The 25,624-nt window shown below is 22.1% G+C and overlaps 1 protein-coding gene across 7 annotated transcripts; it reads right to left on the bottom strand.

Annotated features, from left to right (window-relative positions):
* Positions 1-270: 270 nt before the first annotated feature.
* On the bottom strand, positions 271-3,160 carry LOC130954618 (probable LRR receptor-like serine/threonine-protein kinase At1g53420). Of its 7 annotated transcripts, XR_009076370.1 has the most exons (7): positions 2,700-3,160; positions 1,993-2,013; positions 1,749-1,880; positions 1,622-1,673; positions 1,449-1,499; positions 741-951; positions 271-611 (listed from the first exon to the last, which is right to left on the bottom strand). XR_009076370.1 is itself a non-coding variant. In XM_057881376.1 (2 exons), the coding sequence occupies exons 1-2, from the start codon at positions 955-957 to the stop codon at positions 496-498; spliced, it is 333 nt and encodes a 110-aa protein (XP_057737359.1). In that variant the 5' UTR covers positions 958-1,303; the 3' UTR covers positions 271-495. The 7 variants fall into 7 exon arrangements, 1 of the variants encoding a protein (XP_057737359.1); XR_009076367.1 differs by having other exon boundaries at positions 1,749-2,013; XR_009076369.1 differs by having other exon boundaries at positions 1,622-1,880.
* Positions 3,161-25,624: the final 22,464 nt, after the last annotated feature.

Here is a 25,624-nt window from a genome sequence, read left to right as displayed (position 1 = left end):
TTAAAAAAAATAACTATTTTGTGAGATTTTCAAACCTCCACAAACCGTATATTATTTATTTATTTTTAATTTCAAATTATTCATTAATCTCATCTCATTTACATACTCTCAAATTAAAAATTTATTTTTTAATATCAAAAATAATAAACACACTCAAAGATAAGTCTTAAACACCAATTCAGTTGAGGAATTCCATAAAATCACCACAAAACAAGATAATCCAACTAAATTCAATACACAATGGTAAGCTTCAAAGTTAAGCCAATCCAATCAAAAACAGATTAACAGCCTGCTACCCGTAAATGAATCACAATTCTCATGAAAGATACAGAAAAAAAACTTTCAAAAGGTATAAACTAGTAATACTAAAATAATACACTTCTTACTATGCTTAAATATCACTAATATTAAGTTATCCTTCTAGTGTAGTGACATCAATTAGAGAGTCAATTACTAATTGCTCTAAAAAAATCAAATGTATTGTCAATGGTGGTACTAACCAACTATTTTTAATCTTGACTCTCCATGGAGGTAAGCCAAGCCTTTAGCAACGCCTATACAAATCTTGCGCCTTGTTGACCAGTCCAATTTCAATTGAGTTTTCTCTTTGCCTTTATTGCAATTGTCACCGAAATTAGATAACAAAGCCAAATGATCAGTATATATATTTTGTATACAATATTTTAGCTTATTAACGAAAGAGATACCAAACTCAAATATACAGAGTAAAGAAACATTACCCCACAGAGCACTGGCAAGGCTGTTGTTTTCTATATAATCATATATCAACAACATTTGATCTCCCTCCATATAACAGCCATAGAGCTTAACTAGACACGCGTGTTGCAAAGCAGAAATCATGCCAATCTCATTTGTGAACTCACGATTCCCCTGCTTCGATCTAGAAGAAAGCTGTTTAACTGCTATTGCTGTGCCATCTGGAAGAATACCCTGCATTTCCAAATGATTGTAACTATTTTTTTAGTGCAATAGAAACTAGAAAAGAAACAATGATATTGATTCAGATTCTAAAACATAAATTCACTTATTTTCCACAATATTTTATATACTGGACCGAACCCTCCTTCTCTAATCTTGCAGGAAACACTAAAGTTGTTTGTTGCAGCTTTGATTTGCCTTAAGGTAAATATGCCAGTTTTTAGATCCAAACCAAACTCTGTAGGTCTGTTAGTTGAAGCCAAACAAGAGGAGAATGAAAAGTGAATTAAGATATCTGTTTTCGAAAACTTAGTTATTGCATATGGCAGAATGGTCATTATTCTAAGAATATTAGAATAAATGAAAAGACAATCCATATATTTGGGTTTAGGAGTTGACAAGATAATTAATCAGCATTTACACAAGCAAATTCATATCAAGTTTTTGTTTGAAAATTAATATTTACTATTAAATAGAGTAGCACCCTATAGTAGCATCTTAGTTCTTACCTCTATATAATGAACCTTTTTGTCGTAAACATCCTCGCCACCAAGCTATACCTGAAATAATACACAGCAAATAGTTACTCGCTCGTATATGCCTGAAATAATACATAGCAAAACCAAAAAAATGAAGACTTGAAGCAAAAAACAAAAGAAAAGAACAAAAGAAAAACTTGTACTTCATGAAAGCTTTGTGAAGCTACTCATCTGCAACATTTCTTATCCAAATCCCTTCATAACAAAAACAAGATGCATACACTATCAATGCAATCAAAGGAAGACTTGTCTAAAAGAGTATATACTAACCTGCCTAAGGAGTACATGTCTTACAACAGAATCAATGTAGTTCTTGACTGGTTGCCCTGAGGAAATCATGTACCCATCCTTGAACTTCATGGATTTAGCACGCTGAGCCCTCAACTTACCACTAACGATGACCTGCACAGAATCAAAATGTTATCGCAACCTAAGCATAGCAACAAAGAAACCTGAAATCAGATGCTGTCAAGAACAAATCTCGCATCCCTTGGCGCCATTTTCCATAACAAACCTCAAAACACCATAGCAGGCCCTGCAAAAGTAGTTTTAGAAATAAATTTCATATTGTTTAGTAGTACAGATAAACAGCAAAGGAATTATCCTATTCATTAGAAGAATGCGCATACAGCAACCTGACTAACACCAGCCCCTAACATCTAAAAAAAATGAAGATCCAAATAAATACAAAACATAATTCATTCAAAAAATAAAATAAAATTTACAATGTAACAAACCAATCAGAGCAATATAATGACATAGCAAAAGAAGCAGTAGCGAAAGAGTTAATATTAAAAGATTTATCCCTCAGCATTACAACATGAATATAATTCATGAATATAGATGATATGGAGAACATAATGATTTAGTCATCTTCCAACACAAACTTGGTGGAGTAGGCACCAAATTTGCTTTAAAGATGACAAAGCATGCTATTCTACAATCACCAAATCAAACCAGAGCAATCCGAGAAAGCAACCACAAATTTGCAAGTCATGTTAAATGGAGCATAAATCATTTTAACTTTTCAATATCAAGCAAATCTAGTAAAGTTTAAGCTGGAATTCATACTCCCCTTTTTCTTGTTACATTCTTTGGAGCATGAAACCTCAAAATTTGATTTCTCAATAAGACTGAAAGCTCAATTGTCAAAAAGTTCGTACAAATAAAGATCCTAGTTCAGTTCATGGAAACCTTTACAAAGTAGGAACAAATCCTCACCTCAATGACTCGAACAACATGAGAATTAGTTCCATAAGATTTGATAGCTTTGATCGCACTATCGCAGCTTCAATCGAAGCTTCCAAAGTCTTTCACTCGCTTGCCTTACAGATCTACTCAGCAAGTGCCACCAAGTCTGCGCCCAAACTGCTATGAGTGCTTCAAGCCGCTGGAGCAAAAGCAGAACCAGCGGCAGCATCCGCCGTGGAAGACGACGCAGAAGCGGAAGATCTAAAGCATTACTATCCCGAGAAGCGAGAGCTCCACGAATTGAGAAGCTCCACGATCACCTCGTCCTCATAACTCCACCGGCGACGCTTTGATGGAGGAGACATGGCGGCAACGGCGGTGAGGAGATGAATGGCAGTGGCTGGAATCGCTATTTTAGGGTTCAGACTCTTTCGTTCTCTCTCTCTCTTAGAACTCTTTTGATTTTTTTTTTGGTATGCTAAGCTAATATTTGTTTGGGTTGGGCTTTTAATAATTAATTAGGTTAAGAATATTATAATAGTGGGAGTTTTTATTATATTATTTAAAATTGTCACAAATAAAATATACTATGGAGGTTTTAATAACTCCCACTAAAAAACTTCCACAAACAAACAAAAATTTTGTAGTGTATGTATCACCTTTTTTGTATTTCAGAATAGTAATGCAATTATTAAGAGAAATATAATTTATCAATAAATTAGAATGATTAAAAGATTAATTATATTGTGTGGACACAAGATTGATTAATTAAGATTAAAGCGTGAAAAAAAAAAAGAGTCACAATACATGGTTTTACTTTCTTGTTAATATATAAAAATACGTAAAAGAAAAAATATCACTAATTAAAAAAAATTGTTAATCATGCATATAAAAAGAAATTAGAGAATATGCATGGATATAGAAAATAAAAAATTATTACTTGATTGTAGAATAAAAAATAATCATATATATATATATATAAAATAATCATAACAAAAAATAACAATAAATATATATATATATATATAAAGAAATTATTATAATTTATGAAAATTACACATACGATGATATTAATAATAAAGAATAAAAAAATTATTGAATGATTGGAGGCTAAAAAAATTAATCATGATAAAAAATAATTAATATATATGATTAAAATATATTTACATATAATTAATATATATTTATTTAACAAAATAAATATATTCTAAAAATAAAAAAATATTAACAAAATAATTGATATATATATATATATATATAAATAAATACGGAAATTAGTATGATTTATGAATATTATTATGCGTATAATAGTATTAATGGAATAACAAAATTATTGAATGATTGTAAGCTAAAAAGATATTTATAATAAAAAAATAATTAATATATGTGACTTAATATATATGTATACTCAATAAGGAAAGATTTAAAATTATTTAAACAAAATAAATAAATATATCCTACGAATAAAAAAATCATTGACTAATCGATTAATATATACTAGTAGTATAAATAAAAAATCATTAAATAAAAAAGAAATAGTATGTTTTTAATTTTGGGAATAAAACGTAAATAATTATAATATAATAATTTGTTTAATTATTACTATTTATAATTGTTATTTTAAATCATAAATTTAGAAAAAAAATATTAACAAAAATGATTAATAATTATATTAGAGTTGATACACATAACACTAACACTAGATTAAGAAAAAATAAATGCATAACATGTTATTTTTTTATTGATCAAATTACTACAATTCAAATTAATTTCAATAAAATAATTTAAAATTATAATTTCAACCTTATCATGTGTATAGTATAAATTATTGAACAATTTATTATTATATACAAGGTACAGATTATTAAATAATTTCTCATGTGTTTTTTTTAAATAAAATTACTATTTTTATTTATAATTATTATTCTTTATCAATTTATTAATTTTTTTTTATTTTTATTTCTCACATTTATTAAAAATTCTTTTTCAATATTTTAGATATTAATTGTTGTTATTTAATTAACTTATTTTAGGTATTTACTTATTAAAATTTTAGGTATTAATTATACATCAATTACGGTATTAAGACTTTAAACATAATTTTAATTTAATTTTTGACAATATAAAATATATATATATATGATATTTTAGGTATTAATTATTATTATTTGTTAACTTATTTTAGGTATTTAATTATTAAAATATTAAATATTAATTATATTCCGTTTACCATGTTAAGACTTTAGACATAATCTCAATTTAATTTTGGACAATGTCAGAAACAAATCTATATATAATATTAAATTAGAAGAGTATATTTTAATTTTATATAAAATAATATAATAGATATAGAGTATAAATAAATTTACTTGACAATTGTAATTATTCATAGTGTGATATTTTATTACGATAACATATCTTTGTGTATTGACTCTCTATATAGCAATATATATATATATATATATATATATATATATATATATATAGTTTATTATTTATTTATTAATTAAATTATTACAATTTAAATTAATTTTAATAGAATAATTTAAAATTATAATTTCAATTTTATCATGTACATATATGGCACAGATTATTACATTTGTATGTATATAAATTAGAATCATTCTCGTAGTGAGGCCCGAGAGGTATGCAGGCTAACATTTTTCTTATGAGAGAGAAATGTGTGCAATTTAACTCTATTGGTTGTACATGTGTTTTTGTTTTGATACGAGAATGAGTAATTTTTTAATATCAAATAGAAGGGTTTGATTTGTTTGTTGTGATTTTTTTATAAAAAATTATAAATTTGAGGGTCTGATTTTTGTTTACAGAGATAGGATATTGAGATAGATACAATGTGTTAGGGACATTGAATTAGTGTATTTTGTGTCTATCCTGACAGAAAAGACACAGAGACACTAATAAGGGACACGACTTATTTTTCATTTGTTCTTTCATTATTCTTGTTAATTTTTTATAATTATATTTTTTATTATATATTTTTTGTCTCAAATTTTTTTAATGAAAAAAATGAGAATAAATTATATTTTCATAATTTGTTTTAGTTTATTACCAAACAGGATACAAGAACACAAAATTTGATATCTCTGTCTTTTATGTCTTGTTTTCAATGTCTTGTTTTATCCTGTTCTCAAAAATAAACGCAACCTAATAATACAAAATTAATTATTAATATTGATATCAATTTATCAACCATTATAGTTATTATGTGCAGTTTAATGTAGTTAATTAAAATATTTATATATTTATTAATGATAAAATATTAAGTATTTATATATTATTTTGCTTGTCCTATCATTTGTTTCTCACCTATAAATAGATTATATCTTGTATCATGTTTTTCACGGTAATTAAACACAGTCTTCTCAAATTTCGTCGTAATAGTAATATGGCTAAATTAGGTGCCACAATCCACTCCCTTTGTTGTTTCATAATCTTACTGCTGTTGCTGGGTGAAGGAGTCTCAGCAAGCAGACAAAACTTATTTACTTCTATGGAGCAAGAAAATAATAAGGGAATAAGTGGTGAAGCTTCTACCATGTTAAGGGCTTCATCAGATGCATTCGTTGTTCTAAGCAAGGGACCAATACCACCATCTGGACCAAGCCATCCTCATCCTCCTCCTCCAAAGTCCACACTTGGCAAGCCATAATACAATCCCTTCATGCATCAAATAAATCAAAGCAAAGCTAGCTAATAAATAATGATGGCTTATTAATAATTAATTATATATGTATTTCGGGTTATGAATAATGCATTCACTTTTTTGTAGTTGACCTACCATATCTAATTTATTTATTTATATTCCTCCTTTCTATACGCATGTACCATGTAGTAATAATTTAATATATAAAACAAATACGACTTTAAAATCATTCTCTATATAAACGGTTAAACAGACATTTTTTTTTTCTGTTGTTACAAGAGTTCTTTTATTATTTATTTCCCACTAAATGATAGCAAAATTCTAAAAAATTGAGTCATTTTTAGGTGTTTATATCTAATCAATTTATTGTTAGAATTTTTTTAATTTTTTTCGACTTTAAAACCATTCATATAAAATTATTAAAAAAGAGAATTGAGAGCGAAAACATACTTAAATTTGTGAACATATAATTAAATTAGAACTCTTCTCATGAGAAATGAAAGCACGCAGAGACGACTTTGATATATTAAAAATAAAAATTTTGAATTAATATTTATGTTTGAGTGTGACATTTATTAAACCTTAAAATTTTAATAAAATAGTATTTTTTACTTTATTTTTGTTTAAACATAAATAAAAAATAATAATAAATTATTCAATTTAGTATTAATGATAATAATTAAGATCATCATTATATAAGTAATTTAATATGAAATAATTTAATTGATAATTGTAATTAATATATGTATTATTCATAAATAAATTAAAAATTTAATAATTTCCTAATATTTATACAATAAAATAAATGATTGTTATAAATATTCATTAATGATTTATTATTCAATTAATATATCAATACAAGGATCATAATTTGTACAGAGAATTCTTAAATTTTTTTCTAAAAAAATTAAAATACTTAAGTTTGATTTGGTAAAATTTTTTGAAGAGGTATTTGTACTTTTTAAAAACCGAAGCTCCTCATTTTATATTTGATAAATTAAAAAGACCATATGCTTGTACTTGCAGTTTTTAAAAGATTGGAATACTTTTAAAAGCACTTAAGATAGAGCTTTTTAAAGTTGGTTTGTACTTTTCAAAATTTAAAAATCTAATATAACGTCATATATTAACTAATTTTTAAATTTAATTCTTACATTTATGTCTATTATAATATTTTTAAATTCTAAAAGTTATTTTACTAAATATAATTGATGTTGCTAGAATTTATTAAAAGCTATTTTTAATTTAATTTATTAAACATAAATATTTAAAAAGTCATTTTTTAAAGGTTAACTTTTATAAGTTACTTTTAAAAAATAAAAATTTACCACACTAAGCCTTAACGATGGAAGAGAGAACTCTAGAACATGCAAGAGTATGCTGCTTTTTTTTTCTCTTTTTTTATTCACTTCAAACGACAATACTTCTAGTAGTTTTTCCCTATCATCAATCAATGAATTATCGTTTGTATGATATGCTAACAATCTAAAAATAAATAAATAAATAACAAAAAAATATAGATAATCAATTTTTAATCAGTCAACTTTAAACATCAATAATTAATTATGAAAAATACTAGAGACAGTAATTTTTGTGATTTGTAGTCATCAAATATTCATTAATGATGGTTTTAACTTTTAATGGTATGAAATTGATATGAGATTTCATTATTCACTTTTCTTTACTGATTACATGCTGGCTAGAATTTAACAAAATTACTGATCCTAGACTTTTTCATTAATTAATAATAAAGACACGTCTATATAACTCAAAAACACATCCATTAAAAATAAAGATATATCCACTTAAAACACAATTCACTTTTTTCTTGGACTATCGGAAAACTGCAAACAATACTTCTATTAAAACTACACACATCTCCAGTGATGAATTAAAAAAATTTTATTAGTGGGGATAAAATATGTATAACATGATAATAATTTTATAATTATATTTTATTATTATAAAGTATAATTAATTTTTTAATTATTTAATTAATAAATTAAAATACTTATATAGTAATTTAAATAATAATATATAACTTAAAATTTTATTCTTTTAAATTTAATATTTTAAATAGATTGAATAATTTTTTCATTGTTAATACAATTAAATATTTTATTTTTTATATATATCACTAAATAATTATTTAAAAATTCATGTCTTATAAAATTATAAAATTAGCTTTTTATAATATTCATAATTAAAGTTTTTTTAATTAATGTCGTTATTACTAACAAAACTAGAACTAATTTTAAAAAAAGAAACATTAATAAATATTCGTATATTTGAATCTTATTTTTATTTTAACTATTTTTTATTATTAGTTAATATTATTATATTTCAAAATTTATATTGCTAATGGATCTTATTTGGCAATAGCTTGACAGCAAGTGGGAGAGAAAGGTGAATGAATGGGTGTGCAGTTATTTTTTGAATGTTATGTAAAAATGAAAAGTGAAATTAAGATTACAATTAATGAGATAAGATTTTAAGATGTGTCTTAGGTTTTTTTTTTCGAATAGTCCATTACAGTTGACTGATAGTTAGCTACTTAGCTGGTTGGGTGTTAATTACTTAGCGGAATTCATAACAAAATAGCATACCACTCAACTGTTGGAGTGATTGTTTATCTTGATATCATGAGTATTTTACTATTTATTTTATTCTCTAAAATTGATTACTGCCTAGTTAATTATAAAAGATATTAAAATTAATTTAAATTATCAAAAAATAATAACATAAATATTTTTGGTAATTTAGGAGGCTAAATTATTAGTATATCGTTATGTATTAATGTGAAAAATTTCTGTATACCTTTAAAGTATAAAATAAATAAATTTTTACTCTAAGTTGATAACTTATGATTAAAAAAAAAAGCTGTCTACATGAAACACAATAAACATATTGATAATTAATGAGAAGAAACTGCTACACCCCTCTAGCAGTTTTTGATGAAATGCTTAAAAGGCATAAATCGCGGTACTCTTATAACAGTTTATGTTAGGTATCAAACAAATAACACAGTAAAATATAGAAATGAAAAATTTAAAATTTGTAAAAAATATGAAAATACCTGAATAACTTTCTTTGAGAATTATAACTTCTCTCTATTACAAGAAGATTACCATAACACTCTCTTGATAAAAGAAGAATACACCTCTCTCTATATATATAGGAGAAAACTTCTGAAAGAAATAAAACTCTCTATGTAACTCAATGTTACTATTGTTCTTGTTGGATGACTTGATTGAAATGAATTAAAGAAAAACTCAATTTATAGGTGAGTTTTTTCAATATGAACCATCCGTCAACTAGAGATATATAATTCTTCTCTTTTTCAACCATTAAAATTCTAAGGTTATAAACTAGGATTGTTTATTACCTTTCATTTTATTTAGTTATTATTTATTTATTTATGTATTTATTTTTTAAAATTAGCTTTACTAATTTCACAATCTCCCACTTAAAGCTAATTTTGATAAATTTTTAAAATTCATACTGCTCATATATTCGATAGGCCATGTGAGGATCTACAACATTCAAACTTTTCTGTGTTGATTGATTTTGTCATGACATCTGCTAGGTTATCTTTCGTGTGAATCTTCTGCATAGCAACACTTCCTTCTTCTACTACTTCCCAAACAAAGTGATATTGTACTACAATGTGTTTTGTTCTTGAATGAAAAGTAGGATTTCTTACAATGTGCAAGGCACTCTAACTATCACAATACACAAGAATCTTCTGTTGTTTGTGCCCGAGTTCCTCCATCAATCTTTGGATCCAAATAGCTTCTTTACATACTTGTGTAGCTGCCATATATTCAGCTTCTGTAGTAGATAAAGCTATAACAGTCTGTAATTTAGATAGCCAGCTCACAGCTCCTATTGCAAATGTAAACACATAGCTTGTAGTAGATTTTCGTTTATTAAGATTACCTGCAAAGTCTGAATCGACATATCCATTGACAATGAATTCTGATCCTCCAAAACATAATGCAACATTTGAGGTCCCTTTGATGTATCTCAGGATCCTATTAACAACATTCCAATGCTCTTTACCTGGATCTGCCATAAATCGACTTACTACTGCAACTATTTGAACAATATATTTCCTTGTACAAATCATGGCATACATAAAGGCTTTCCACCGCTGATGCATACGGTACTTGAGACATTTCCATCCTCTCTGCTTCACTACTAGGGCACATACTTGAGAATAATTTAAAATTTATAGGAAGTGGGGTTAAAATTGGCTTACATTCTTACATCTTGAAGCGTTGCAAGATCTTCTTCAAATAATTCTTTTGCGATAGCCAAATATTCCTATCCCTTTTGTCTTGGTGAATTTATATCCCTAAAATCTTATTTGCTGGTCCCAAGTCTTTCATATCAAACTCCCTAGCCAACTGTGCCTTCAAGAATTTAATCACGCTGAGGCGAATTCTGAATTCTGAATTAAACATATTAAACAAGACAAGGTTAGATTAGGGGTGTATATGGTCTGGTTCGGTCTGAATTCGGTCCGGACTCAAATATTTTAAGGACTAATTTGGTATGATTTTATTGGGTTTAGGGTCTCAAAAATAGCCTCAGTCATTATCTAAGGTTGAATCGGGGTCAAAGCAAACCCAACTTCATCCAATTCATGTGCACTCTAAAAAAAACTAAAATATGTATATATATTTTAAATTAATTATAATATTATGTTATATTAATTATAAGCCTATTGTTTTATTTTTAATTACACTTGTTGAATTAAAAAATATATCAAAGAAGCATCAAATTAAAATTTATGAACAGTTCAAATATGGATATATCAACTTCTCGGTAATAAGTTTCTTCTTTATAAATAATTTTTTTTTAAAGTATTGTTAAAACTTTAAAGGTATGATTTTCATCCGGTTTAGACCTGATATAATTTTAGCTCGAAAATATTTAGATTTCATTAGATCTAGGATGGAGTTAGAATCTAAAAAATAAATCTGGTGTATATTTAGAGTCGGGATCTGGATAAAGACAAATCCAATTTCACCCGACCCATGTACATTCCTAAATTAGATAATTGGAAGTAACAAAAATATTTGATAACAAAAAAATTAATAAAAAAATTTGGTTTTTTTTGTTGTCTCTTTAGTATTATCATTGAAATAATTTTGTCTTTTGTGATTATAGTCTTAATTAATTAATTATCACATATTAATGTAGTTAATTAAAATATTTGTATATTTATCAAAATGATACTATATTATCTCTTATCATTAATGATAAAATATTAAGTATTTATATGTTATTTTGCTTGTCCTATCTTTGGTTTCTCACCTATAAATAGATTATATGTTGTATCATGTTTTTCACGGTAATTAAACACAGTCTTCTCAAATTTCGTCGCAATAGTAATATGGCTAAATTAGGTGCCACAATCCACTCCCTTTGTTGTTTCATAATCTTACTGCTGTTGCTGGGTGAAGGAGTCTCAGCAAGCAGGCAAAACTTGGCAAGCCATATTAATAATACAAGCCCTTCATGCATCAAATAAATCAAAGCAAAGCTAGCTAATAAACCAGGGCGTATTAGTAATTAATTATATGTGTATTTCGGCTAATGAATAATGCATCCACTTTTTTGTAGTTGACCTACCCATCTAATTTATTTATTATATTCCTCCTTTTTATACGCGTGTATTAATAATTTAATATATAAAATAGATTTAGGGTCTGTCGCTGGCCGATTTGAACCACCGATACTTGCTTAAGCGAACGAGTGAGTTGACCACTCGATCAATTCAAGTTGGTTAAAATCATCTTTTATATAAACAGTTAAATAGACATTCTTTTTTTGTCGTTATAAGAATTCTTTTATTATTTATTTCCAACTAAATGATAGTAGAATTCTAAAAAATGGAGTCATTCTTAAGTGTTTATAGAATAAGTAATTTATTCTCTCTAATCAATTTATTGTTAGAATTTTTTTTTAATTTCTGAATTTTAAAACCATTCATATAAAATTATTAAAAAAGAGATTTGAGGGCAAAAACAAACTTAAATTTGTGAATATAATTAAATCACAATTCTTCTGATAACAAATGAGAACACGTAGAGACGACTTTGATATATTAAAAATCAAAATTTTGAATTGTTATTTATATTTGAATGTGACATTCATTAAATCTTAAAATTTTAATAAAATAGTATTTTTAATTTTATTTCTGTTTAAATGTAAATCAAAAGTAATAATAAATTTTTTAATTTAATAATAATAATAATAATAATAATTAAAATCACCGTTATATAAATCATTTAATATGAAATAGATTAATTGACGATTGTAATTAATATATATGTTGTCTATAAATAAATTAAAAATTTAATATTTTTCTAATATTTTATACCATAAAATAAATGATTGTTATAAATATTCATTAACGATTTATTATTCAATTAATATATCAATACAAGAATCATAATTTGTACAGAGAATACTTAAATTTTTTTTTCCAAAAAAATTGAGGTACTTAGCATGATGGAAGAGAGAACTCTAAACCATGCAAGCGTATGCTGCTTTTTTTTCTCTCTTTTTTTATTCATTTCAAACGACAATACTTTTAGACTTTTAGTAGTTTTTTTCCTGTCATCAATCAATAAATTATCGTTTATATGATATGCTAACAATCTAAAACAAATAAATAAATAACAAAAAATATAGATAATCAATTTTTAATCAAGTCAATTTTAAACATCGGCAATTAATTAATAACAAAAACACTTCTATATAACTCAAAGACGCATCCACCCAAAATAAAGACACATCCACTCGAAACACAACTCACTCCCCCCTTAGACCGTCCAATAGCTGCAAACAATATTTTCGTCAAAACTGCAAATACCTCCATGGCTTCATCCCACTCTAAATACCCGCCTAAAGTAAAGGCACATCCATATAACTCAAAAACACATCTAACCAATGTTAAAATTTTTTCAAAATTTCTTAACCCATAGATTATCTATGTTAAATAATTAAAAAATAAAATACTTGAATGCAGAAACGTACCTAAATTTATAAACATGAATCATGATTGGAAGAGTTTAAATTTTACGGTTCTTTCGATCTTCCTCAACTAAATCTTTCTGTATTCCTACGCAGCTGAATTGCAACTTCTCTGATGGGGAAAGAGTTGATGAGGTGGTTTTGGTATATTGGAGACCGAAACCTTAAAGGCACTATTTATATTTGAGCATGACACATATTAAACCCTAAAACCCAAATAAAACAAGTGTAATAACCCGTGTCATACACGTGATAAAACTGAAATTATAATTTTAAATTATTCTATTAAAATTAATTTGAATTTTAATAATTTAATTAATAAATAAATAATATGATGTGCATTGTTCGTATTTTTTTAAATATAGTATTAAATGTATTAACTCGAATGTAGCTATTAAGTGTATAAAAATTATGTTTGAATTATGAATTCTCTAAATGAAATTATCCCGTTTAAAATATTTAAATTATGATTTCAATCATAAATTATAATTATGATTTAAATTTTTTTTTGATATAATATTACATTTTTTTCTTCATTTTATTATTAATATGTTGATATTGCAAGTCTAAATTACAGTATTTTACTTAATCTTGACTAAAAAAGAAAATAGTTATGTGTTTCTATCATTTAATTTATTTAATACACAATGTGCTAACACTAACGATATTTTTTAAAAAAATATATTGATAAAAATAGATATAATATAATTACAAATATAACATAAATAAATAAAATATATAAATAAATGCGAAATCAATATGTTTACCAATGTCTTTGTTAAATTTTATAAATTAGAGATCTCATAGTATACATCTTATTTTTTTTCTCATTTTTGAATGAAAGCGGGAATTAAGGGAGTAAGTAGTAATACTAATATATAAAGAAAAAAAAAATTCAACCACAACACATAATTATAACCTAAAGAAATATTCATATTAAAATTTTACATACTGCAAATCATGAAGATCAATCACAATGTACTGGTCACTTCTCTCTATTTTTGACCATGATATGAGTTTTTCTTTTCTAGTAAAGAATCTAATAACATCTAATTGAACAAAAAAAAATTGAATTAAAAGTACCAAATTAAGGACAAATGAGTGAATAATATAAGAAATTATAACTTCGAACGTGTATAAAATAAAAAGAATTTACTGATTTATTTTATATTAAACGATAAAACTAACAATAGTATATTAATAAAAGGATATACCTTTAAAAAAAGTCACAATACAATTTCAAATATTTTCATAAATAAACTGTTAAAATTTTTGTTATCAATAAAATGATGCTATTATACAATTTTTTGGCAAAACTTAAAATCAAAAGAAAAATAATTTTGTGTGGGTTAATATAAATTAATTACGTACCAAATAAGTAGAATCGTTCATTTGTTTATTTCAATATATCAGCATGAGCAAGCAAATTAAAATGATTATCCAGAATTTTACGATCATCGACCAAATGTATTATACTTGACTCCGTCTTAAAAGATATTTTGCACGTGTGTACAGTCAGAAGATATATTTCGCTTGATTTCTCGATCTCAAAATTTGAGAAGACATAGACTTTCCTTTCTACTAATTCATTCTCAAATATTTTTGTCAAATAATTATTGATTAAACAATAAATTTTATCATATTACAAAACAAATTAAATATAAAAGCTATTAGCATTTACAAAGCTATTAAAAAGAATTGTCTCTGACTTGTGAAATGGTGTACTTATAAAATTGACTTAAAATATGAACTACAAATATTTATAAGAATTTAATTTTGATACACTGCAGTGTAAAATAGTTTTACATGTGTATCCAATTACGTAATGACACATCAATAAAAATAAATATATTTCACATTGACCGCGTGAATGGTCATCCAAAAGAACGGATGTGATTGCACGACTATGTAAAATGCTTTAGACTGTCAGTGCATCAAAATTAAATTCTATTTATAAATTGAACTTAGCATTACTTGAAAAAATTTAGTAAATAAATCAATTAATCTTATCATCTATTAGAACTGTTTCTATGTAAACTGTCTTACTTTTGTCAAACTTGAATAGAACTTTTTATAGCCTTATAATTCTTGTCTTTATTTTTCATACTTTCTCTTCGTATAATCTACTATAGGTGATACTATTAACAAAATCGTAGTAAATAGTCATTAGGTATGAAAAAAAAATAGAATAAAGTCTATCTGAAAATTATAAATTTTTTAAATAATAAACATGAAAGAAAATTTACTGCTTATTATATATACTAATAATATGTCAATAATTTTAAAAATTTATTAATAATACTAATAGTTTAAAGATAATTTTACTATAGTTATAATCAGTGACGGATCTAGACAATTTTAGAAGTGGGGGCAAAATAATATAGCAAAATAATAAAAAATATTAATATTAATATATTTAGATATTTAAATTTTGGAGTATATTAGCTAATCAAAATTTTAATAAATAAATATAATTAATACATCTAAAAGTATAGTAATTTAGTTAAAAAAAAATTCATTTCAATATTTCAGTAATATTGCATGAGCTACATTTATTATTAATATTTGTGTCTAGTTAAGTATTTAATATCTGTCAAATTACATTTATATTGATTATTTTTTATATGATACAAAAAAAATTATAACTCAATAGCTAAAAAATTTATAAAAAATATAACTCGAATGAACTAAATTAAAATTTTGACAATTTTTTATTTTGGTGTCTGAATTTTTTCTAAAATTATGCGAGAAAGACGAAATTTGTGAAAAAAATTAAAAATTCAAATCAAACAATCACAATTATCTTTATATGTAGGGATAGACAAAATAATATATTTTTTTCTATTAAATAAATATTAAATAATTTTTTGATATTTAATTGAAAAGTTAACATTTTATAATATTATAGTAAACGTTTTTTTTAATGAAAACAATATTATATGTCTGTATAAAAAAAATTAAATTAAACAAAATAATAAAAAATAAATAAATGACATATATTATAAAAAAAGTATTAAATACTAATAATATCATTTATATTTAAAAAGTAGGCAATTAAATAATTAGATTTTTATTAGTTATTATTAATATTTGTTTTGAATTCATATAATATAATAATTTTTATTATTGTAATATCTAATAATATAAATGTTTCTTACACATATTTTTTTTGAAGTGTGGAGCAAATAAATTATTATAATGGGGACAATTCTTTACACACTTATATAATTGTTATTAGTTTTTTAAAAATTTAATGGGCCAATTGCCCCCACACTGCCACACATAGACCCGTCCCTGGTTATAATAAATTTAGTTATTACTCTAAATAAATAAAATAAATAATATATTTGAAAACTAAAGAAAAAAAGATTAGCGATAATCATGTTTAGAATGTTCTCATGTTTTTTTTTCATTTGTTTGCTTGTTATTCTTTCACTGCAATGTTAGATAAAAAAAACTCTAAATTTAAAATATAATAATAAATATATCATGTAATAGAAAAATAACAATATATATATATATATATATATATATATATATATATATTATTGCTATATAGGAAGTCAATGCACAAAGATATGTTATCGTAATAAAATATCACATTATGAATAATTATATTTGTCAAGTAAATTTATTTATACTCTATATCTATTATATTATTTTATGTAAAATTAAAATATATTCTTCTAATTTAATATTATATATGTATATATATTTGCTTCTTACATTGTCTAAAATTAAATTGGGATTATGTCTAAAACTTAACATGATAAACAGAATATAATTAATATCTAATATTTTAATAATTAAAAACCTAAAATAAGTTAATAGATAATAATAATTAATACCTAAAACATCATATATATATATATATATATATATATATATATATTTATTTTTGATATTGTCCAAAATTAAATTGAAATTATGTTCAAAGTCTTAATACCATAATTGAGGTATAATTAATACCTAAAATAAGTTAATTAAATAACAATAATTAATACCTAAATTATTAAAAAGGAATTTTCAATAAATTTGAGGAATAAAAATAAAAAATATAATAAATAATATTAATGTTTAAATGAAAGAGTTGATAAAAAAATAATAATTATAAGTAAAAATATTATTTTTATTTTGAAAAAAAAAACACATGAGAAATTGTTTAATAATCCGTGCCATGTACATGATAATAAATTGTTCAATAATTCGTACTATGCACGTGATAAGTTTGAAATTATAATTTTAAATTATTTTATTAAAATTAATTTAAATTGTAGTAATTGCGTTTATATTTTCTTAATCTAGTGTTATGTGTATCAACTCTAATATAGTTTTTAATCGTTTTTGTTAATCTACTTTTTTCTCTAAATTTATGATTTAAAATAACAATTATAAATATTAATAATTAAACAAATTATTATATTATAATTGTTTACGTTTTATTTCCAAAATTGAAAACATACTATTTCTTTTTTATTTAATAATTTTTTATTTATACTACCAGTATATATTAATCGATTAGTCAATAGTTTTTTTATTTGGAGGATATATTTATTTATTTTGTTAAATAATTTTAAATCTTTCCTTATTTAAGTACACATATATTAAGTCACATATATTAATTATTTTTTATTATAAATAATTTTTTTAACCTACAATAATTATAATGATTTTGTTATTTCATTAATACCATCATATGCCTAATAATATTCATAAATCATACTAATTTCCGTATTTATATCAATTGTTTAGTTAATAATTTTTTTATTTTTAGAATATATTTATTGTTATAAATAATTCTAAATACTTCTTTATGTAGTTTTTATATATATATATATATATATATATATATATATATATATATATTAATTGTATGTAAATATATTTAAATCGTATATATTAATTAATTTTTTTAGTCTACAATTGTTCAATAATTTTTTTATTCTTTATTATTAATGTCATCGTATGTGTAGTTTTTATAAATTATAATAATTCTTTTTATTTATCTATACATATATATTAATTTTGTTAAATAATTCTAAATATTTGTTTATATATATATATGTGATTATTTTTTATTCTACGAGTAATAATTTTTTATTTTTTATATCCATGTATATTCTTCAATATTTTTTCATATGTATGATTAAAAATTTTTTTTAAATTGTGATATTTTAATTTTTTTTCTTTCACGTATTTTTATATATTAGCAAGAAAGCAAAATCACGTAGTGTGACTCTTTTTCTTTTTTCACGCCTTAAGCTTAATTAACCAATCTTGTGTCCAAAACAGATGTTAGTTAATCTTAATTGAACTTTTAATCATTCTAATTTATTGATGAATTACATTTCTCTTAATAATTGCATTACTAATCTGAAAAACAAAAAAAAGGTGATACATATATCAAAAAAGAAAATAAACTTAAAAAAATCATATTAAAAAGTTTAAAAATAACATATCCATAAAGAATAGTCATAATATATAAATTGAGACAACAATTTAAATTTCTCTAAAACTAATTTAATCAACTAGCAATATTAGAACTAAATTATTTAAATAATATTTAATCTATTCTAATTCTTAGATACGTATAGATTAGAGTCATTCTCGTAACAACCAACCGAAATAACATCATAAGATCGAATACTTAGAATCGGTACAAATTCAGACTATCTTCTTGTTAAAATTGTCAAATTAGATGAGACTTTTATAAAATTATTTTTAATACAAAAAGCTTAAGAGAAAAAAAAGTTAAATATAGTACCAATCTTTGAATTGCATCTTCAAGGTTGGCACGAATTTTTCAAAATTGAACCTAAATTGAGGAAATTCGATCTCATTATATGCTCCACTTCGAATATTTTTGGACAAACGTAGAAAACGTAAAGAGGATGTGACTTGAACTTGACCTACAAAGCTCCTTAGAAACAATTGCCCAATAAAAAAAGAATAACAGATTAGAAAAAAAATGCTTTGATTCTTAGATTTAGACTCACTAACCACAAAGAAACACTATATATATCCTTTAGTAGTACAAAAATAATTATAGAAATTAATTATTGAAATATCAATTTACCACTATGAACGTTAGTATCATATTTATAGCAATTAGAATTATAAATTTATGTTTTACTTTTTATATAATTATAATTAAGATATTTTTTAAATCATAATAATTATGCATTATTCATTAAATACTAATTGTAATATAATTCTAGTAAATATATTTTTTAAAATAAATTTAGAAGAGAGAATAGTGCCTTTATTTTGAAAAGAAAATAAATTCATGAGAAATTGACATCTTACTTTCATTAGTTGGGGGAAAATCTAATTTTAGTATATTAAGTAGATTATTTTATATAATTATAATAAATATATTTTTCTAAATTGGTATAATCATGCATTATTCATTAAATGCTAATGGTAATATAATTATAATAAATATATTTTTCTAAAAATAATTTTAGAAAAGAGAATAGTGCTTTCATTACATGAGAATAGTACTTTCTAAAAATAAAGATATTTTCCAAAATTAGTATAATCATGCATTATTCATTAAATACTAATTGTAATATAATTATGATAAAGATATTTTTCTAAAAATAATTTTAGAAGAGAGAAGAGTGCTTTAATTACATGAAAATAGTACTTTCTAAAAATAAATATATGTTTCTAAATTGGTATAATCATGCATTATTCATTAAATGCTAATGGTAATATAATTATAATAAATATATTTTTAATAAAATAATTTAGAATAGAGAATAGGAAAGTTCATTTTGGAGAGAAAATTGAGTCATGAGAGATCGACACGTCACCTTAATTAATTGGGGAAAAACCCAGTTTTAGTATATTAAGTAGAAGTAGATAGTAAATATGTCATGTAATGAAAAAATAACAAGCTATATATATAGGGAGTCAATACACAAAGATATGTTATCGTAATAAAATATCACACTATGAATAATTATATTTGTCAAGTAGATTTATTTATACTCTATATCTTTTATATTATTTTATGTAAAATTAAAATCTACTCTTCTAATTTAATATTATATATATATTTGCTTCTTACATTGTCTAAAATTAAATTGGAATTATATTTAAAGGCTTAACATGAAAAACAGAATATAATTAATATCTAATATTTTAATAATTAAAAACCTAAAATAAGTTAATAGATAATAATAATTAATACCTAAAATATCATATATATATATATATATATATATATATATATATATATATATATATATATATGTATGTATATGTGTGTTTTTGATATTGTCCAAAATTAAATTAAAATTAAGTTTAAAGTATACTGTAATTGAAGTATAATTAATACCTAATATTTTAATAAGTAAATACCTAAAATAAGTTAATTAAATAACAACAATTAATACCTGAATTATTGAAAAGAAATTTTTAATAAATGTGAGGAATAAAAATAAAAAAAATTAGTAAATAATATTAGTGTTTAAATGAAAGAGTTGATAAAGAATAATAATTATAAGTAAAAATAGTATTTTTATTTTAGAAAAAAAAACACATGAGAAATTGTTTAATAATCCGTGCCATGTACATGATAATAAATTGTTCAATAATTCGTACTATGCACGTGATAAGTTTGAAATTATAATTTTAAATTATTTTATTAAAATTAATTTAAATTATAGTAATTGCGTTTATTTTTTCTTAATCTAGTGTTATGTATATCAACTCTAATATAGTTATTAATCGTTTTTGTTAGTCTACTTTTTTTTTCTCTAAATTTATGATTTAAAATAACAATTATAAATATTAATAATTAGACAAATTATTAGATTATAATTATTTACGTTTTATTCCCAAAATTGAAAACATAATATTTTTTTTATTTAATGGTTTTTTATTTATACTACCGGTATATATTAATCGATTAGTCAATAATTTTTTTATTCGTAGGATATATTTATTTATTTTGTTTAAATAATTTTAAATCTTTCTTTGTTTAAGTACACATATATTAAGTCACATATATTAAATATTTTTTTTATTTTTCTATTATAAATAATTTTTTTAGCCTACAATAATTATACTAATTTTGTTATTCCATTAATACCAATCATATGCGTAATAATATTCATAAATCATACTAATTTTCGTATTTATATATATATATATATATATATATATATATATATATCAATTGTTTAGTTAATAATTTTTTTATTTTTAGAATATATTTATTATTTTAAATAATTCTAAATACTTCTTTATGTAGTTTATATATATATATATATATATATATATATATATATATATTAATTGTATGTAATTATATTTAAATCATATATATTAATTAATTTTTTTTATCATAATTAATTTTTTTTGAGTTTACAATCATTCAATAATTTTTTTATTCTTTATTATTAATGTCATCGTATGTGTAATTTTTATAAATTATAATAATTTCTTTATTTATCTACACATATATATTAATTTTGTTAAATAATTCTAAATATATATATATATATATATATATATATATATTAATTGTACATATAAAAATTTAAGTCAGATATGCTAATTATTTTTTTGTTATGATTATTTTTTTATATATATGATTATTTTTTATTCTACAATCGAGTAATAATTTTTCTTATATCCTTGCATATTTTTCAATTCCTTTTCATATGTATGATTAACAATTTTTTTAAATGGTGATATTTTAAATTTTTCTACGTATTTTTATATATTAGCAAGAAAGCAAAATCACGTATTGTGACTCTTTTTCCTTTTTCACGCCTTAATCTTAATTAACCAATCTTGTGTCCAAAACAGATGTTAGTTAATCTTAATTGAACTTTTAATCATTCTAATTTATTGATGAATTACATTTCTCTTAATAATTACATTACTAATCTGAAATACAAACAAAAGGTGATACATATATCAAAAAAGAAAATAAACTTAAAAAAAATCATATTAAAAAGTTTAAAAATAACATATCCATAAAGAATGGTCATAATATATAAATTGAGACAACAATTTAAATTTCTCTAAAACTAATTTAATCAACTAGCAATATTAGAACTAAATTATTTAAATAATATTTAATCTATTCTAATCCTTAGATACGTATAGATTAGAGTCATTCTCGTAACAACCAATCTTTGAATTGCATCTTCAAGGTTGGCACGAATTTTTCAAAATTGAACCTAAATTGAGGAAATTTGATCTCATTATATGCTCCATTTCGAATATTTTTGGACAAACGTAGAAAACGTAGAGGAAATAGTGACTATATAGCCTCTAGTAGTACAAAAATAATTATAGAAATTAATTATTGCAATATCAATTTATCACTATGAACGTTAGTATCATATTTATAGCAATTAGAATTATAAATTTATGTTTCACTTTTTATATAATTATAATTAAGATATTTTTAAATCAGTATAATTATGCATTATTTATTAAATGCTAATTGTAATATAATTCTAGTAAAGATATTTTTTAAAATAAATTTAGAAGAGAGAATAGCGTCTTTATTTTGAAAAAAAAAATAAATTCATGAGAAATTGACATCTTACTTTCATTAGTTGGGGAAAAATCCAATTTTAGTATATTAAGTAGATTATTTTATATAATTATAATAAATATATTTTTCTAAATTGGTATAATCATGCATTATTCATTAAATGCTAATGGTAATATAATTATAATAAAGATATTTTTCTAAAAATAATTTTAGAAAAGAAAATAGTACTTTCATTACATGAGAATAGTACTTTCTAAAAATAAAGATATTTTTCTAAATTAGTATAATCATGCATTATTCTTTAAATGCTAATTGTAATATAATTATGATAAAGATATTTTTCTAAAAATAATTTTAGAAAAGAGAAGAGTGCTTTAATTACATGAAAATAGTACTTTCTAAAAATAAAGATATGTTTCTAAATTAGTATAATTATGTATTATTCATTAAATATTAATTATAATATAATTATAATAAATATATTTTTTATAAAATAATTTAGAATAGAGAATAGGAAAGTTCATTTTGGAGAGAAAATTGAGTCATGAAAGATCGACAAGTCACCTTAATTAGTTGGGGAAAAACCCAGTTTTAGTATATTAAGTAGAAGTAGATAGTAAATATATCATGTAATGAAAAAATAACAAACTATATATATACGGAGTCAATGCACAAAGATATGTTATCGTAATAAAATATCACACTATGAAAAATTATATTTGTCAAGTAAATTTATTTATACTCTATATCTATTATATTATTTTATGTAAAATTAAAATCTACTCTTCTAATTTAATATATATATATATATATATATATATATATATATATATATATATATATATATTTACTTCTTACCTTGTCTAAAATTAAATTGGAATTATGTCTAAAGACTTAACATGGAAAACAGAATATAATTAATATCTAATATTTTAATAATTAAAAATCTAAAATAAGTTAATAGATAATAATAATTAATACCTAAAATATCATATATATATATATATATTTGTTTTTGATATTGTCCAAAATTAAATTGAAATTATGTTCAAAGTCTTAATACTGTAATTGAGATATAATTAATACCTAACATTTTAATAAGTAAATACCTAAAATAAGTTAATTAAATAACAACAATTAATACCTGAATTATTGAAAAGGAATTTTTAATAAATGTGAGGAATAAAAATAAAAAAATTAGTAAATAATATTAGTGTTTAAATGAAAGAGTTGATAAAGAATAATAATTATAAGTAAAAATAGTATTTTTATTTTAGAAAAAAAACACGTGAAAAATTGTTTAATAATCCGTGCCATGTACATGATAATAAATTGTTCAATAATTCGTACTATGCACGTGATAAATTTAAAATTATAATTTATTAAAATTAATTTAAATTGTAGTAATTCCATTTATTTTTTCTTAATCTAGTGTTATGTATATCAACTCTAATATAGTTATTAATCGTTTTTGTTAATCTACTTTTTTTTCTCTAAATTTATGATTTAAAATAACAATTATAAATATTAATAATTAGACAAATTATTATATTATAATTATTTACGTTTTATTCCCAAAATTGAAAACATACTATTTCTTTTTTATTTAATAATTTTTTATTTATACTACCAGTATATATTAATCGATTAGTCAATGATTTTTTTATTCGTAGGATATATTTATTTATTTTGTTTAAATAATTTTAAATCTTTCCTTATTTAAGTACACATATATTAAGTCACATATATTAAATATTTTTTTATTTTTCTATTATAAATAATTTTTTTAACCTACAATAAGTATACTGATTTTGTTATTCCATTAATACCATCGTATGCGTAATAATATTCATAAATCATACTAATTTTCATATATATATATATATATATATATATATATATATATCAATTGTTTAGTTAATAATTTTTTTATTTTTAGAATATATTTATTGTTTTAAATAATTCTAAATACTTCTTTATGTAGTTTATATATATATATATATATATATATATATATATATATATATATATATATATATCGTATATATTAATTAATTTTTTTATCATAATTAATTTTTTTGAGCCTACAATCATTCAATAATTTTTTTATTCTTTATTATTAATGTCATCGTATGTATAATTTTTATAAATTATAATAATTTTTTTTATTTATCTATACATATATATTAATTTTGTTAAATAATTCTAAATATATATATATATATATATATATATATTAATTGTACATATAAAAATTTAGGTCACATATGTTAATTATTTTTTTGTCATGATTATTTTATATATATATATATATGATTATTTTTTATTCTACAATCGAGTAATAATTTTTTTTATATCCATGCATATTCCCAATCCCTTTTCATATGTATAATTAACAATTTTTTAAATGGTGATATTTTAATTTTTTTTACGTATTTTTATATATTAGCAAGATAGCAAAATCACATATTGTGACTCTTTTTTCTTTTTCACGCCTTAATCTTAATTAACCAATCTTGTGTCTAAAACAGATGTTAGTTAATCTTAATTGAACTTTTAATCATTCTAAATTATTGATGAATAACATTTATCTTAATAATTGCATTACTAATCTGAAATACAAAAAAAGGTGATACATATATCAAAAAAAAAATTAAAAAAATCATATTAAAAAGTTTAAAAATAACATATCCATAAAGAATAGTCATAATATATAAA

Source organism: Arachis stenosperma, chromosome 10, assembly GCF_014773155.1.
Source record: "Arachis stenosperma cultivar V10309 chromosome 10, arast.V10309.gnm1.PFL2, whole genome shotgun sequence".
Taxonomy (NCBI): Eukaryota; Viridiplantae; Streptophyta; class Magnoliopsida; order Fabales; family Fabaceae; genus Arachis; species Arachis stenosperma.
This window is presented reverse-complemented; position numbering and strand designations above follow the sequence as displayed.